General features: G+C 45.8%; 1 protein-coding gene across 1 annotated transcript in view; it reads left to right on the forward strand.

Annotated features, from left to right (window-relative positions):
* The window catches only part of EGFR (epidermal growth factor receptor), a 212,292-nt gene that overhangs the window by 146,756 nt on the left and 46,783 nt on the right, over positions 1 to 18,753 (forward strand). Inside the window, 9 exon segments of the mRNA XM_043588477.1 lie at positions 184 to 367; positions 3,520 to 3,654; positions 7,097 to 7,165; positions 8,018 to 8,136; positions 9,757 to 9,898; positions 11,950 to 12,066; positions 15,477 to 15,603; positions 15,703 to 15,776; positions 16,617 to 16,707. Of these exon segments, the coding sequence (XP_043444412.1) occupies positions 184 to 367; positions 3,520 to 3,654; positions 7,097 to 7,165; positions 8,018 to 8,136; positions 9,757 to 9,898; positions 11,950 to 12,066; positions 15,477 to 15,603; positions 15,703 to 15,776; positions 16,617 to 16,707 (1,058 nt within the window).

An 18,753-nucleotide genomic window follows, 5' to 3' on the forward strand; every position in this document is an offset into this window, starting at 1 on the left:
CAGGAGTCATCGTAAATTCTGTCACCTCCCATGTCCCCACTGTAGTTATCTACATGCTTTATGTTTGTCAGCACTCATGTGCATAGCTCACGTAGGTGCCCTGGGCTTTCTTGACCCATTTGAGATCTTGCATTCTTGACTTCTGCACAAGAGAAATAACGTGTTCATGTTTTCTCTCCTTAGACCATCCAAGAGGTTGCCGGCTATGTACTCATTGCCCTCAACACAGTGGAGAAGATTCCTTTGGAAAACCTGCAGATCATCCGAGGAAATGTGCTCTATGAAAACACCCATGCCTTATCCGTCTTATCCAACTATGGCACAAATAAAACCGGACTGCGGGAGCTGCCCATGAGAAACTTACACGGTGAGAGGCCAGGGTACAGGGAGGCTGTGGGTGCAGAGAGCCACTCAGGTGGTACTCAGCAAAACTGTCACTTTTCTTTTCTTTTGTTTTTTAAGTTTATTTATTTTGAGAGAGAGAGAGAGAGAGAGAGCGAGAGCGTGCATGAGCAGGGGAGGGGCAGAGAGAGAGAGGGAGAAAGAGAGAATCCCAAACAGGCTCCACACTGTCAGCACAGAGCCCCACACGGGGCTCAAGCTCACAAACCATGAGATCATGACCTGAGCCGAAATCAAGAGTTGGATGCTTAACCAAGTGAGCCACCCAGGCATCCCCTCAGTGTACCTGTCACCTTTCTTAATGCCACTCGAGAAGACTTTTATTCATCAAATACAAAGGTATTGAGTGCCAACTGTGTGCAAGATACAGTAGATGGAAGTTTTTAAGAAGATGGTAGCTGATGAATGTTAAGAGAAGATTTAAGCCAGGTACCACTTCCTTTATATTCATGGAAAAATATCCAGACGACCTTGGCTGGAATGCAGGCTTTCTGTGCCTAGGGAGTGAATAAACTGCCTATCTTACTACCTGGACCTCGGGTATAAGGGATACACATTAAAAACCAACCCCTATTTGAGACCGTGTTTGGCATAATGCTGTTATACAGAAATTCATCTGTAAGTTAAGGGCAGGGAATGACGTGATTACAGAAGAAGTTTGAATTCCTCTGAGTAGCACACTTGTGAAGATCCTCTGAGTGGGAACTAAGGAAGATCATAGAAGAGACAGGAAGTGGATTTAAACAAAACTGAAGATAATGACGACCGTGCCCTCGCTATGTGGCAGGCACGGTGCCGCTCATGTTAAATCAGGAACTCCGTGCTCACCACCTCCCCTCAGGGCAGGCGTTTAAACTCCCACCAGTTTATACATAAAGATATGGTGGCAAAGTAACTCTCTTAAGGTCCCAAGTTAGTGAAAAAATGGCCAGGAATGGCCACCAAATGTCTGCCCCCAGAGTCCTTACCCTTCCCACATGCCGTGCAGTTCTGATGGGAAGGGGGCTCACCAGGAAAGTGAGGGGAGCGGGGGTGACAGCAGAGGATGCAAGACAGAGACCTGGGGACGGTGGAGGCCTGACAGGCGACAGTGCTGGAATGTGCCAACACATCCAAACCCGGGCGTGCGGGCGGCTGGCACACCACACGAGCGGGGCTCCTGGTTTGGCCATTCTATAAAACCGCCCTAAGACTTTCCACCCACCGCTTTAGCTGCTCAGAGCGCCCACGCACACGGTCTGTGTTTACGCTAATACTAATTTGTGCTATTTACACATTTTGCGAAAGAGTATGTGCATTTAGCGTGTCTCAATCTGCCTGTCTGGCCTCATGCTATCTCATGGTGACAGGCAGATGTGGTTAAGAGCGTGGACCCTGGAGCCAGACTGTCTGGGCTCCAGCCCCTGCCTCCATCACTCACCAGCCAGATGCCCCTGGAGCAGATTCTCTCTGTGTCTCAGTTTCCTCCTCTTTAAAAATGTGGGTAGCAATGGTAGCACACATCCTAGGGGTGTTGAGAAAATTAAGTGGATTGCCATAGAAAAAGCACTTAGAAGTTACTCCCATTGTTGGTATTATTTCTGGGGTTGGCATGGGGTTATAGAAATGCGGATTTGTTAATGTTATTAAGTAATTATTGTGAATTTTTTAATATTAAGTACTGTTGTTAATAATTAACTCAGGGCCCACCACCAGGCATATAATCACGAAATACTGAAAGTTAAAGAAATGACAAAGATGGATCTCCTCTTTCTCTTCTAGGTGCTCTCTGCCTAGGCAGGGGCACCTGAATTGCCCAGCACCTTTGCTGCCTTCCTTTTCCTTGTCGTGATTGGAGATCGTAGGTACTCCGTACGGCCCCACCGTGACCTTCCATCGTGCACTCTTTCTTGCCACCGTGGTCTGTTGTCCTGATTGTCACAGCAGCTGTGATGCCCCTAGTGTGCATATCCAGTGCTGACCTCTCATCAGAGATTCGTCCTCTCCACTCTGGCTGCCTCCTGGCCGGATGTTCTCTCTTGATGGTCCTGCTGTCATCTCTGACTTTATACCCAAAGCTCCACAACTTGGCTCTTTGGACCTCCCAGCCTTCCTTCCGTGATTCCTTTGTTCCCCACCACCCGCCGAGGAAAATGCCCGCCTGTCTCACCGACACACGTTGGCTGCGGTCTCCTGGCGAGAGAAAGCCGACTGTGCCCTCCCTCCGTGCTCCTTCAGAGTCCACTCCTGTCTGTGTTCTGTGAAATGCCATTCTTTCCAGCAGCCTCAGACCCCTTTTTCGGGAGACCCCTTCCTTTTCCATGATGGTACTTTGTGCACAGAGAGTCCTGGGACCATTCTGAAGATTAATTACGATAATGTGTTTGAATCAACTAGCAGAGTACCTGGCCCTGTCGCATGGCTTGCACGGTCTTCTGTGGCATGACCTCATCATGTGACCTGCCCTGCTCCCCTTGCCTGTCGGCAACTAGATGTGCTTCATCCTCGCAGGGTCCACAGCTCTTGCTGCAGTGTTTCGTGCCACTGTTTCTGTCTAATGTCATCGACGCAACGCTCTCCCTTTGCTCACGCTCGAATCTCTTCTTAATCTGCTCTGATTTTTCCTGTCCTATCAGTTCTTCCTTTGAAACAATCATACGTTTTTTTTTTTTCATGCCATTTGCATTCCCAGTGTCTGCCATGTCTTCATCATGCACGTAGATTCTTCTCAGACCCCTTCACTGCCCACCCCACCCCCACCCCACTTTCTCCAGTGAGGAGCTCAGAGGCAGCTCACAGCATCGCCCCCTCTCCTGGCCTCCCCGGCCCACAGTGAGTGACTGCCGTGGCCCTGCCTTCCTGGTTGCCCCTTCACATCATCGTACAGCTTCCTTCCTCCCCACATTTCTGAATTCTGATAGTTTGCTGATCGAAGGCCCATTTCGGGGTGGGGGGAACCTAACTCCTCCAAGGCACTGTCACCAACTCATTTTTCAGCTGCCCCCACTAAAGCTCTATGGGGAGTCTCGTTTGCACACTGGCATTTTAGCAGGACCCAAAATGTAAAGAAATGCGTATGTACTTTGTGGGAGTGTAAAGACGTGGCAGATGGCTGACTGAGGTTCTTTGCACGTGCAGAAATCCTACAAGGTGCTGTGCGGTTCAGCAACAACCCTGTCCTCTGCAACGTGGAAACCATCCAGTGGCGGGATATCGTTGACAACGATTTCATAAGCAACATGTCGATGGACTTCCAGAACCACGTGGGCAACTGTAAGTGTTCTACAGACGTCCCCTCTTCGTGTAGCTCCTGTGGTGGGACAGAGCCGTGGTGCTTTGGGGTCGGGAGGGGGTGGGGGTGGCGGAAAGCTGAGCCATTGTTTAAGTCACATTAATCTAAACCCAAGATATCTAGCGACAGTTGATCTGCCCACGAGAAGAGCACCTATTTAAGACAGAGGGAAAGTCTGTTTTGGCAGATCATCCCTGAGACAGTTGAGCCCTCGTGTGGCCGTTGAGTCCTGGCATGGGGGGTTCTCCCGTCCTGGCTGGAGGAGGCAGACCAAACTTTTGTGTGCTTCTGACTTGCTGCTGAGCCTCAGAGTGATGCCAGGTCCCTCCGGAAGCACTAAGCTGACCTCTGCCCTCCTACACGGAGCCTCAGGCAAGGTTGGGCACAGCACACAGGGCGGGAGTCTGTCCGTATTCCCCCTAATGCCCATGACCTAGTCACTGCCATTCATCAGTAAAGCGGCCCGTGCCAGGAAGAGGCTGGCAGGGGGCCAGGCTGTAGGTCAAGGCTGTACCCCTTGGCTCCCTGGCAGTGCTGTGTGGGAATCTGCAGACACTTGCCTACAGTTACCAGGCTCCGCTAAGCATCCCCCTTCCTGATCTCCCTCGTCTTTCAGTCCTTTAAAATAAGAAGCCATCCCCATTTCCTGCTTCTCTGTTTCCCTAAACTATGCCATGGATGCATGTTTTTGTTTGGGGTTTTTTCTGGTTGTTGTTGTTGTTGTTGTTGTTGTTTTCTTTGGTCTCAAAGAATTTGGAGCGCACACGGCTCTTCAAAATTGACTGGAGCCCCTTTGTGGGGATTTCACTTAATCTTACCGATTTGTTTGTTTGTTCGTTGCGGTGAAATACCTCTAACGTAAAATTTACCATCTTAACCATTTTTAAGTATACAGTTCACTGGTATTAAGTACATTCACACCGTGGTGCAATCATCACCACCCTCCGTTCTTCAAAACTCTTTTCATCTCACGAAACTGAAACCTTGTCCCCATCAAACATTAACTCCCCGTCCCTGCCCCCAGCCCATGGCAGCCACTGTGCTACTTTCTGTCTGTGAGTGTGGCTGTTCTAGGGAGCACATACAGGTCGGGTCACATAGTTTTTGTCTTTTTGTGGCTGGCTTTGATCACTTATAATGACCACGAGTTTCATCCATGTTGTAGCATACATCAGAATTTCTCACCTTGATGTGGATGAACAGTATTTTGTTGCATGTGTATACGTACCCACATCCCACATGCTTTGTTTCTCCGTTCATTAGTTGATGCGCTTTTGCGTTGCTTCCATCTGTTGACAATTACGAACAACGCTGCTATGAACATGGGTTTTGAGCCCCTTGGTTTGATAAGTAGATTATTCCCACACATACTCAGCAGGGCACCTACTGTGTTTGCAAGAAACTCAAACCTGTATTTTACGACACAAGATTTTGTGTTATCCATCACATCAAGGTTAACCTTTCCCTAGCTATCTGATGGACAATGAGGAAGTGAAATCGTGCACATTTATGACGACAACAACAGAAACAAAAACTGACACAGGAAGGCTGTGAGGCTTATATGGGTTTCCTGTACATGAGGTCAGACAGCCTGAATGGCACACGTGCCCCCATCACACCAAGACCATGGGAAAGACCCGGAAGAAAGTGTTGGGAAGGAAGAATGACAGGTGCACGCAATAACAAGATTCAAATACAACAAAGCCACAAATTGCAATCTGATAGGATATTGGGTCAAGAATAGATATGTAACAATAAGCCACCAATATGTAAGAGAAAGACAGTAAGAATAAACCTTGCTAAATTAAATGTCCATGAAGAAATGACATTTCAAGCAAATAAGGGAAGAATTCATTATCCAGTAAATTCCTCTAGAATTATTTAACTGTTAAGGAGAAAATGTCAAAGTGACAGAACTTTAATGATTGTTTTAAAAAGGAACACCATTCCCCGGCCATCCTTATTAATCCCCTGACCGGCGACAAGTGCAGGAGTCTGCTGCTGTCCTTGTGGAAAGGGAAACCCTTCCCTTTCCAGCCCTTTTCAGGCCACACATACCTTCTGAGAACTTGTCTTCTTAAATTTTTAGCCAAAAAATCTGATAAGGTGATTTAAGTATTTCATGGACAATGGATTTGAGATTCAGAAAGGTTACCCAGGGTGCCCCTACACTATGTTATTGTTGATTTGTTTGGCAATCAAAGTTATATCAGGTGGGTTTACTTAAGAGGAAACTAAAATAAACCAATCATCCACTTTGTACATCCATATCAATCCCAAATCATATTATATGTAATAAATCACTGAATATATATGTAAGTGCTAGAAGGAAACTTAAAAGTGAATGTGTGTCAAATCAAGTTGGAGAAAAGCCAGTCAGATACCATAAACCGTGTTAACGACAAACAGAAAATATTGTGCGTCATCTGCTTGCCTTGGAAAGGGCTAATATTCTTGATGATAAGAATGTATAAAGTAGTCTTAGGAATCCCAAGAAAAAGGTGAACCTCCCAACAAAAAAAGAAAAATGGGCCAAAGACATGAACAGTTTGTATCTCCCCACACACAAGTTGGCCAAGAAATAAAGTAAGAAGTTATTTCTTACTGTAATTTTAAAAGGGTCAACATAAAACAAAGAAGCATCATTTTTGTCTTTGCTAAATATTTGGATTCCTTTTGATTTTTAGATACTCAGATCAGGAAGGGTATGGAGAAGGAGAAATTCTCATATTCTTCTTGTGGGCCTATAAATTAATAAAACATGGTCAGGGATAGAATTTTGGCAATATGTATTGAAGCTTTAAAGTATGCCCCACCCCCCTGGCCTATGAACTTCATGTCTAGGAATAATAAGAAAAAATAATAAGGAGAATGAAAATTATAGGATATAAAAAAATTATTTTTGTACAAAAATATTCCTTGCAGCCTTATTTATAATGGATTTTGGAAGGAATTTATATATCTAAAAATAAGAGATTGGTTAAAGAAATTATGGTACAACCATGCTAGTAAGAATACTGAGAATGTAGTGGGTGCATAACAGCCCCACCAGATTAGTCACACTTAATGTCATGGGAGAAGCTGAAAACTTCTCCCAAGCTTAAACAAATATGGGAAACTGGACCATTGAGTTCATTTGAATTCCAGTCTTCATAGCCTGTGACAAGTCCATAATTACTCTCTGCCTCAGTTTCTACAGCTGAAATGTAAATAAAAGCAGAACGTGGTTCATCTTTTTTTTTTTCTTATCAAAGTCTTTTGAATCATCTTACAAGTCAACCAGCAAATAAACAGAGAATAAGGAATGTGAAAGCTGTTCCTTGTTTCTAGAACATCATGTTGCTCAGGGGTTTGGGCAGTCCCTGCCATCAGCCTGCTTACTTCCTCTGAGATACGAATTCAACTATTACCTTTACATTTTAGGCCAAAAGTGTGATCCAGGATGTCCCAATGGAAGCTGCTGGGGTCCGGGAAAGGAGAATTGCCAGAAATGTAAGTCAGCAAACAAAATTTCGGATAAATGTGTGCCCACCTTCTTCCCCTTATGCTTAACGAACTGTATGTGTTTTCCCTTTGAAGATTCCTAAACGCAGTCTTGTTTTAAGGCCAGATGTGAGCAGTTATGTGAATGACATTCTTGCAGATCTCCCCGCATGCAGTTAATCCAGAGTGGGCTCTTTGGGGCACTCCAGCCTGTCGTAAGTGAGTGAAAGCCAGCCACACGCATCCAGCCACTCTCTCTGAGCAGTATGTTTGGCAGATCTTCCTGGGAACAGAAGACTCGGCCATGTTACCTGAGCGTCACAACACTTCTTATTTTCTCTCTCTTGGGAGCCCGCCTATACAGAAGCAGGAGGAATGCTTCTCAGGAGGGTTTTTCTGCAGGAATCCTAGTTTACGAGCATGGGTGGCCTAGGGATCTGGGGACCTGTCACCTTAAAAGTTCATTATCTGTCCTTCAGTTTAATTGTGATGTGAGGGTTTCGCCCTTTTAAACACTCCTTTCTGGCAGCATTTCTGTTATTTGATGTGCTTTCCATATCATCCAGAATCTCAGTTCTAACTAACATGTAATTATCGAGCAGGTCCAGAAGTCTAGACTTGATCTGGTTAGTTCTCCTAAGTGATTAAAAATAAGTAGAAAACAGAGGCGCAATAAAGAAATGTCATGATTCAGTGTTATTAGGCAGAGCGTGAATGTTTGGGAACATTTTAACGAGCCGGGAATCACTAAATTCATCACCTGGTTCACGTTTTCATCTGTTTCCAAGTGCTCTGCAAGGTTCCTGAGGAATGACCCTTCCCTGGCTCTTCAGCTCACAGGTGACTTTTGCTCCTTTTCAGTGACCAAAATCATCTGCGCCCAGCAGTGTTCCGGGCGCTGCCGCGGCAGGTCCCCCAGCGACTGCTGCCATAACCAGTGTGCTGCCGGCTGCACGGGGCCCCGAGAGAGCGACTGCCTGGTAAGGCTCACCCCTCCCCCAGCCCGACCACAGCATCTGGTATCGTCCCGCCTTCACCACTCACCTTGTGACTTCAGGCAAATCATATGACCCCTCTGTGCCCCGGTTTCCTCCCCTGACAACGATGGATAGCAAATACCCACCTGTTAGGTTATTTAAGTGACACAGCGCATGTGGCATCCATAACCGGGACCTGGGCATCGAATGAGCATCAGAATAAATACGAGCTCTCTGGGGTTAACGTGTATTGCGGCCAGTAGCACTGTTCTCACACTCTTTATTGTTCCATGTCAGTCTCAGTATAAACCTATGGAGTTGATTTCGTAAGGCCCCCAACCTGGATACAGAGATGTTACGCAACACATCCAGAGCCACACGGATCTCAGCACGGCTTGGAGCTATGGTTGGATCTTCTGACCGAGTCCCTCTGCTCCTTCCACCACAGCTCAGAGCCTCTGCCCACACCCCCGACACAAGGTCTTGAAGCAGTCGCTTTTGTCCCTGTTACTACAAAGCCCTGGCAAAAGCCTAGTGTCCCAGGGGCTGTGGGCACCACATGTAGGTGTACCTCAATTGTGGGCACCATGGGAGTCCTGGAGACACCAGGGCTGGCAGATGTGAGTCTGGAGGCAGCACCAAGTGCTATGACGACCCTGTGGGCTCCGGGCGAGGAGGCCCACCTACGGTGGAATCCAGAAGACTCTCAATTTAAGGGAAGGGAGGATTTTTAAAGTCCAGAGGCTGGACCTGGCCAGGATTTTGACTTGGTTCGTCTGGGCTGATTGTAATGTGCCCCTGGAAGGGAGACGGCATGCAGGTCTCAGGGCCATGACCGTATATGGTCTGGTCCCCTCTGCATGGTACCCTTCCTCATCAAGGTTATCTGTAATTTGGCAGTAAGTGCTAAAATATATCCTCCAGGCTCTGCGCTGGGTGTGAAGCCTGCTGAGATCCTCTCTCTCCCTCTGCCTCTGTCTCCCTCTCTTAATCTCTGTCTCAAAAAAATAAAAGTAAAAATAAAATGCTTTTTAAAAAATGGGGCACCTTGATGGCTCAATCCGGTAAGTGTCAGACCTTTGATTTCGGCTCAGGTCATGATCTCACAGTCACGAGATCGAGCCCTGCGTCAGGCTCCATGCTGGGCCTGGAACCTGCTTGAGATTCTTTGTCTCCCTTTGCCTCTGCCCTGCCCCAAAATAAAAATAAAAAATAAATGTTTAGCATATATCCTCAAGTGTTCCTTATAAGGAAACCCAATGTAAATTGAGTTTAAAAATAATTTCACTCTATAGTTCTCACTCTAGTATGTGAACTCCTGCATCCTTTCGTAGTTAATAAAGATGTATTTTTTTCCATCATAAACCATAAATTATCACAGCTAAGACAGTGTAAGAAAAATCATACTTTTAAGAAAAAGGTCTTTCTGACTCTACTGAAAGTACTTGGCCAGTTTGTTTTTTTGTTTTTTTTGTTTTTTTTTTTTGCTTGTTTTTGTCTTCTTTTTTTGCTTCAATCAAATTCCTGGACATTGGGAACTATAACCTGAGCTTTCTGCACAGAATTGACACAGTGCTGAGCGTCCTTGCCAGTTTGACCAGTGCATGTCCCTCCTGTGAACAGGTCTGCCGCAAGTTCCGGGATGAAGCCACGTGCAAGGACACCTGCCCGCCACTCATGCTCTACAACCCCACCACCTACCAGATGGACGTCAACCCAGAGGGAAAATACAGCTTTGGTGCCACCTGTGTGAAGAAATGCCCCCGTGAGTTCATCACATGCAAAACCCTTTCAGTTATCAGGCATCCATTTCCTGTTTTGTCTCCTACTAGAATCCTTGAGTCCCTCTGTCTTGGGTAATTTTTTTGTCCGTATGTTTGCCTCACAGACAGGTGACCGTAGGCCTGTCCAACGGTATAGGGGACGGGTTAGGACACTGCCACAGGTGACAGGCGATGGCTGGTGCCCTGTTCACCACCGTCAGTTTTCACATCCATGGTGGCCAGGACAAGAAACACACCCTGGGACCGAGGTCCAGCTGTACTGGTCCAGAATATCAGTTGTCTGCTTGGCACAAACCCCATGGCCACTGGGTCATTTCACTGTTTAGCTCTTGCCCCAGTAGACCTAAGTTAGAGAGTGTGTCACAAGACCCGCCCTCTTTAGTGGTTAAAATCCTGGTCAAAACTGTGCCTTCCAGGGGTTCTAACACTGCACAGGAGGGATTTTGTGTATTGGTTTGTTTTGTTTTAATTGTTTTGGATTGGGTTTTGCTTATTTGTATTTGCCCTCTACAGATGGCTATAGTATTCAGGGAAATGGTGATAGGAATTATGTCCTAAAAGAGAAAGTGTAGAGTTGTCTAATTAAAAAGCTTTATAAACCATTCCCAATTTCTAGGAGGGAAAGTTAACCAAGAGAAAAAAACAATTGTAGGCACCATTATGAGAGGGAGCATTGCCCTACCAGATTTGTGGACATGCAAACCTTTAAATTCTATACAGAAAAAATAATTTACAAATTGAACAGTACACCATGGTAATGGGACTAACTGAATAAAATTTCTAAAAATTGCCACAATTATGACACAGGTATCATTTTTGATGGAGGGCTTATAAGGTAGAGTTTAAAAATCCACAGGAGGGGCACCTGGGTGGCTCAGTCAGCTAAGCATCCAACCTTGGCTCAGGTCATGATCTCACAGTCCATGAGTTCAAGCCCCACGTCGGGCCCTGTGCTGATAGCTCGGAGCCTGGAGCCTGCTTCTGATTCTGTGTCTCCCTCTCTCTCTGCCCCTCCCCCGCTCATGCTCTGTCTCTCTCACTCTCAAAAATGAATAAATGTTAAAAAATTTTAAAAAAATAAAAAATAAAAATCCACAGGAAAACAGGGTGCCTGGGTGGCTCAGTCAGTTAAGCGCCCAACTTCGGCTCAGGTCTTGATCTCATGGTCGGTGAGTGTGAGCCCCGCGTCAGGCTCTGTGCTGATGCCTCGGAGCCTGGAGCCTGCTTTGGATTCTGTGTCTCCCTCTCTCTCTGCCCCTCCCCTGCTCACGCTCTGTCTCTCTCTCTCAAAAATAAATAAACATTAAAAAAAGAAAAATAAATAAATCCACAGGAAAACAGAACCTGGGAGAAAAGCAAACAATTTACAGAAAGAAAAATTACAAATGTCCAAGAAATATGTGTGAGGACATACTAGAGGAAGTCAAAACAGGAACACTTAGAGCTCCAGAAACATTGATATTTATGTTAAATTAAGTCAGCGTGAGGGGAGGCTTGCAAGATGACCCATGTGCCTGACTTCATGCAGCACCAGCTGGTGGTCCCAGCCCCCAGCAAAGGGAAGGTTGTCAGGCTGGACAGAACCACAGAGGGCAGCAGGTCTGCCACACGAATTATGCGTATCCCCAGATGAGGCAGCTTCGCTGGAAGAGTGGGCTTCATTCGGGGTCACTTAGTTTTAATAAGTATTCAGGCTTTAACCATAGGTCCTGAAGGTAGAACGTCCAGAAAAATGAGCTGTGAGGAGATGTTTCCAAACTTGTGAGCAGACACCACGTTCTACCTGACACGTCCGTCTCCTACGTGCTGAAATCTATTTCTCCATGTCATGGCTGCGTAAGCTGTTAAAAACTCTTGAACTAGATACCTTGTCTGTTTGCAACCTTTCTTTCTTTGTCCTTAAAGTAAATAAAAGCAGAGGATGATAGGCCCCTTTCATCCGCCCCTTTGTAGGAGAACAGGTGACAACTGTGTGAGGCCCAGAAACACCTGTTGCTGCTTTCACCACCTTCCTTTCCTTGTCTCTCCCCAGGTAACTATGTGGTGACAGACCACGGTTCGTGTGTCCGTGCCTGCAGTTCTGACAGCTACGAAGTGGAGGAAGATGGCGTCCGCAAGTGTAAAAAGTGTGAGGGGCCTTGCCGTAAAGGTAGGAGGCCTGTACGGGGTGGGGATGAGGCTTTCTCTCTGGTTACAAAGCTGGGGGTTTTCTGCCCTACCCCCGCCGGACCCCCCTCGGCATCAGACTCGGGAAGAGATTTGAGCAAGTCTTTTTCTTCAGGCTCGCAAATTTGTTCCTTCATCCCGTGCCCTGTTTTTGGAGTATCCTCAATGCTAGTGTGCTCCTACTTGGGCTTTTACTTTATCATTTTTGTAAAAATTTTTGAACCCCCAGAAACATTGCAGGTATGGTGCAGTGAACATCTGTCAGCCTATTTTCTTACAAAGGGGGCCATTCTCCTAAGTAAAGAAAGACCAGGTTCACACTCAGGATTGTTGAACATCGACTCAATACTCTTTCCTAGTATTCTACGTAGTTCAGACTTCCTCTTTCTGTCCCCATTATGTCATATTTAGCTGCTTTTCAATCCAGACCCCAATCAACAATCATGGGTTTCAGGTAGATGTTTGCCCCCATTTTCTTCATTACTTGACATTTGTGGCTCAGCTCCCCTCCCCCCACTTGCTTTCCTCCTGTTTTCCCTGACCTGATGTGAAGAGTCTAGGCCAGGTATTTTGCAGTAGGTCCCTCAGTTTGGCTTCACTGACTGTTTTTCCTCATGGTCACATTCACGTTGAGTTTTCTTGGGCAGGAGTATTATACGTCATGTTAATTTCCTCTCATTGTCTCACAGCAAGGGACATAGGATGCCATGTTAGTTCATTACTAATGATGACAAATCAGAAAAGATTTTTGGGTGGTTATAAAAGAGTGACTTCCTATTTCTGTCATTTCTTCTACATTTATTAGTTGGCATTCTTTTAAAAAAATTTTTTTTTTACCTCCTACATGAGATCATGGAATCCTTCTTTATTCAATTTCTTGTAATTCATTCCTGTCATTCCTTTGGGTGCTCAAATTAGCTCAACATGTGGCCAGTGGGAGCCCCTACAGCTGGCTCCTGTGTCCCAGTCGTGTCTTCTGCTCAAAAGCTACTGTCTACGCTCTTTGTACTTTGCTTCTTAAACTTCATATATCCTAGAAATCACTCCGGATGAGTCCATGTAAATCTTCTTCATTCTCCGGTACAGCCGCATAGGCTCCCCTCTGTGGCTGCACCAGAATTTTTTCAACCGATCTCGCTTTATGTGCTCATTTTGATTGTTCCACTATTTCAGTGTTATAAACAGCACCTCAGTGCCCAGCTGCTTACCTTGATATCCACGGGTGCCGCCTTCCCTGTGAAGCTATCCGTCTTTTCAGTTGAAACTGATTGCTCCCCTTTTTACTCCCATAGACATTTGATACACATTATCCACGGGGCCAGCTTAGCCTCCATGTCATTGAACCCTCCCAACACCTCTGTGTTATGGTGATCCCATTCTACAGATGAGGACACCGAGTACCAGGGAGTCTAAATGACTTGCCCAAGTTTCAACAGCTAAGAATAACAGCCAAGATTTGAAGTTCATGCAAGCTTGGTCCTAGGCCAGACCCATGAGCTCGTCAGCTCGGTCTACCTCTTCCTGGTCTTATAACCCCTGGGGGGCAGGCGGGTCAGTGCCCTGATGGATGAGTGTCCTTTGGCTTCAGGAAACTGTCTGGCAGAGGAGACATAGAAGGAGGAAAATAAGAATGTGGGGCGGCGCCTGGCACAGAGGGAGTAAGAGAGAAGAGTCCGCTGAGGAAAGAGAGGGTTACTGTCAGCGCCCTCGCACGACTGACATAATCAGAGATGGTTTGGGTTTGGTTTTGTCCATTTTGTGTTCAAACACATTATGTGTTCAAACACGTAAACAGTTTGATTCTCCTGTAGTGATTCTGACCTATTTTTCTGCGTATCCCAAATTCAGAGCCCTTCAGGTATAGGGCAATACCACTGGGTAAGGATGACAGTGCAGGAATTAAAGTAGGAATTAAAGTAACCCTGCCCCCACCATCACACACAAGCAGAGAGAGAGAGAGAAAGAGAGAGAGAATGAATATTCTCTCAAACACATGGAATTCTCTGCCAGACCTGTAATTAAATGGCAAGTCCTTATATGGCCACCTCATTCTCCATTGTCAGCCAGACCCTATGAATCCTAAAGAAGCCTGGCCATGAATTCCACAACCCACAATGTGTTAGGTGCCGCACAAGAAGTTTTGAGTGAGCCAGTCGACACAGGAGTCCTTAGAGGAGCCGCCTCCACCCCCAGACCAGAGAGGAGGCTGGCACACAGAGTGAGCCCAGAGACCCAGCAGGACAGTCATGGCTGCCAGAGTGGAAGGTTCTTTGCAACAAGGGACTCCCAATGGAGCAGAGCACAGAGGCGGGCGGTGGGACAGCGGGGCTTGACGGTACCCCCTAGAAGTCCAGGGGGAGGACAGGATAGGACCTTATCCTGAGCAATGAGATTTTCAGTGACTGTACTTCAAAGTCAAGATAGGTCTGGAAGATAGGTACCAAAATTTATCTGCAAATTCTAGAGGGAGAATTACAGCAGATAAATATGGGCTTTAGGGCAGAGATGGCATTTGAGATGGAAATTTAGGAGTGGATATAAATTAATAAATGGGCTCAGGGTGTGGAAAAGGGCATCTGAGACTGATGTAGCAATAGGACACAGATCAAAGCATTTGGCTCAAGTAAACACAGGGGAAGAACAGCAGTTAATCTGATAAAAGTTATTACAGTATTCCCTAAGATGTAATATAAGACAGCCATTAACAATCACCTTCAACGAATAGTTTATATGATATGAGGAATGTTCACAGCAGAAAAAGCGAAAAAAAAAATACATATCTGGCGTGTCATCACCACAGAGGATAGCTGGAAGGAACACTTTTCAAAATATCCTAGAGTGGAATTTCTGGTCATTTTGGTCCCTTTATTCTATTTTTCAACATTCTCAGAGGAATGCACCTTAGTCTTACTAATTAAAAAAAAACATCTGTGCCCATTGTTTCTGTAAGATGGATGACAAAGACGTAACCAGGTTAGAACAATGGAAAGGTGTTGAGTTTTAGGGGAATGCCCTGACGAGAGCCGGACAGAGGTGGTGCTGGCGGCAGCCGTGGATTGCACTGCCAAGGACACAAACCAGAGGAAGCAAGAGTAGTTAAGAGCAATTAGACTAAGTCTAGGAGGGAGATCGTGAGGAAGAGAACCCAAGTTGAGGGCAGCAACGGCAATCAACGAGGACAGCATCACCTTCTCCAACCGCTTAACTCCAAGCCCTGCCACAGTTACGGTACCCAACCGGCCTCCGTGAATGTTTGTTGAATGAATGAATGATGGCATGGCAGTGATAGTCAAATGGCTACAGTTCCCTTCTCGCTTCCCTCTGCCTGTAGATCCCTAGCTACTCTTAATCCAACATATGTGAGTGGAATAAACATCTCCCTTCTCTTTATAGTTTGTAATGGAATAGGAATTGGTGAATTTAAAGACACACTTTCCATCAATGCTACAAATATTAAACACTTCAAAAATTGCACCTCGATCAGTGGAGATCTTCATATCCTGCCAGTAGCATTTAGAGGGTAAGTAACAGATTAAGGCACTGGTAGGGAGAGACACAAAATCCACTTTGTTCACTGGACGAGATTGTTAATCAATAATCATTCTGTTGCTTGTTTCAGTGACTCCTTCACACATACTCCACCTCTAGATCCAAAGGAACTGGATATTCTAAAAACTGTAAAGGAAATTACAGGTGTGTGCTGCTAACATATCCATCAACATAAATGGAAAATGAGTGTTGTACAGAGCGAACTTGTGGATGTAATCTCTTCTCTCTTGGCATAAAGACATTTCTTCTGAACGTCTACCACTAATGACTAATGGGTTCTTGATCATTTTCACAAATGTGCTTTCCCCTGCACATGAAGGGTAAACACTTTAATCAAAGACGAGTCATTCCCGATTTTGTGTCCTTTTCTTCTTGGCCCCGGCCAGCCGTCCTGATGGCCCAGTGACTTTCATGGGTAGAGGGAGAGGAAAGGCAAAGTGCTGAAGGAACAGCACAGGCTATCGAACCTCACAGACTGGACTTCACGTCCCTGCTCGGCCACCGGCCAACATTTGGTCCATGACTGCCATCAGAGCTCCACTGCCTTCATCCATAAAAAGGGAATAATTGGACCTAAATAACAAGATTGTTTGGAATATTGGAATTAAGTCAGGAAAATCTGTGAATCTCATTCTGTGACAGCTTAAGACATGGCACTTGTCATTAAGAAACCAGTCTGGGTCATCAGATACGGAGCCCAGCAAGGCTGTCAGGGCTACGGCACCACGGGACAGCCTGTGGGGGTGTTGGGTGGTGGGAGAGATGCAGGGAGTGACGGGGGATTCTACATCAGAGGCAGGATGTCCGCTGTATAATTGTGCCTTGGCTTGTATCAACACATGGGTAGGGTAAAGATTAGAAAAAGAATCCAATCAGATGTTCACCTTTCTTGGTCCTGTTACAGTCTCTCGAGAATCCTAAAATGTCTCGTAAAAAAGAAACGTATAAGCGGTGCGTGTCTGAGCCTTCCTTCTGCCTTTGTAGGGTTTTTGCTGATTCAGGCCTGGCCTGAAAACAGGACTGACCTCCATGCTTTCGAGAACCTAGAAATCATACGTGGAAGAACAAAGCAACAGTAAGTTGACCCGAGCCAAAGCCTGGTAGATTAAAAAGCAATTTTTTTTTTTTTTAAATAAGACCAACAGGGGCGCCTGGGTGGCGCAGTCGGTTGAGCGTCCGACTTCAGCCAGGTCACGATCTCGCGGTCCGTGAGTTCGAGCCCCGCGTCGGGCTCTGGGCTGATGGCTCAGAGCCTGGAGCCTGTTTCCGATTCTGTGTCTCCCTCTCTCTCTGCCCCTCCCCCATTCATGCTCTGTCTCTCTCTGTCCCAAAAATAAATAAAAAACGTTGAAAAAAAAAATTAAAATAAAATAAAATAAAATAAGACCAACAGAAGAGTTTGAAATTAGACTTCTAAAGCTGTTACAAAGATCCTGCAGAGAGCTGCCATCAGTCCTCCAGCCAGCTTCTCACCGAAGCATGGCACGAGAGGCAGAGGAAGAAATTAACATCGGCACATTGCTGTGACCTCCACCACCAGACGTCACTCCGATGTCACCAGTTTGCTCGTGAATGCCACGTGTCAGTGTGCAGTCCAGTACCCCGCACTGCACTTGGTGGCTGTGTCTCCTTAGTCCCTTCCAATCTGTAAACAGTCCCTGTGTCTTTTCGTCTCGTTTATGGCCTTGACACTTTTAAAAAGTACTGGCCAAGCATGTTGTGGAAGGGCTGATGTTTTCTCATGATTCGATGGAGGTTGTATGTGTTTTGGTAAGAGGAGTCCTGAAATGACATGTCCTTATGAGCACACCACGGCAGAGGGGGCTGACAGACTTTTTAATACATGACTGGTTCAGCGGTTCCACTTTTCCAACTCCGACAGTGGCATACTCACGTAGAAGCATCTTGAATATAGTTCAGAGTAATAATGGTTTGAGAATTTCTTTGTCAGACCTGCCTTAGAAACAGTCTGATGCTAAGAACTATTACTCATTAATTGTCCTTTAAAACTACTACATAATATCACTCAATATTAAAGAAAATCATGGGGTGCCTGGGTGGCTCAGTCAGTTAAGCATCCTACTCTTGATTTGGCTCAGGGCCACGATCTCACAGTTTGTGAGTTCGAGCCCCGCGTCAGGCTCTGCACTGACAGATTCTCTCTCTGCCCCTCCCCTGCTCATGTGCACTCTCTCTTTCTCTCTCTCAAAATAAATGAACATTTTAAAATTATATTAAAGAAAATTAGAGTACAGTACACATAAAATATATACTGCTTTTTAAAAACATTCTTGGCTGTGCATCTCTGATAATAATCATTGCTTCCCAGAAAGACCCCTTTGTTCTGAGTTCTCAAGACCACTTCTTTTGAACCACTTCTTTCATAGAGACAAGAGATTTAGATCCATTTTCTTAAGTGACTGGCAGGTGCCAGTTGGCTTACATTTCGGAATTTAAACAAAATTAGAATTACTTTTTTTTTTTTTACCTTTTCACATTTATGAGAAGTCCAGAAATACACAGTCCCTCCTGGGGCAGGGTGATCGCTGGCTCCAGGTACAGCTCATCAGAGCCAAGTCTGGCCTGCACGGAAGACACCAGCTTTGTCCTAGTGCCTAGGCTTCTGTGGGCATATGTTGAGAGAGAATTCCTAAACAGTAGAGTTACAGGTCTTCAACACAGAGCTCCTTGCTTTCCACAGGAGCCAGGTTGTGGGAAGGGAGAAGGAGGAAAGGGTCAGGAGAGAAAGAGAAACAAGGAGAGGAGGGGTCTCCAAATTCAACTTTTGTCATCTCCTGTCTGATGTCTCCTCATTGAGTGCTGCCTCAGCTGGTCTATTCTCTGTCCTGGTGTCCAATGAGCTTCCTAAAAATGCAAGTCTCTTTCCTGTAGTTCCCCATCATTTGCACACAACAACCAAGCTCAAGGTGTGCAAGGTCTTCTGTCACCCTCCCTAGATCCCTTGCCCAAGCCTCCTCACCTCCAGGTTTCTGCTCCAGCAGGAGCTCCTGGTTCTCAGCACCCCATCAGATGCTTTCTTGCCTTCCTGTTCCTCCTGGTGGTTCAGGATTTCCCTCCTTTTAGTCTGAATTACTTTATCCAGTCTCTTGATGATAACATA

Source organism: Prionailurus bengalensis, chromosome A2, assembly GCF_016509475.1.
Source record: "Prionailurus bengalensis isolate Pbe53 chromosome A2, Fcat_Pben_1.1_paternal_pri, whole genome shotgun sequence".
In the NCBI taxonomy this organism is placed as follows: Eukaryota; Metazoa; Chordata; class Mammalia; order Carnivora; family Felidae; genus Prionailurus; species Prionailurus bengalensis.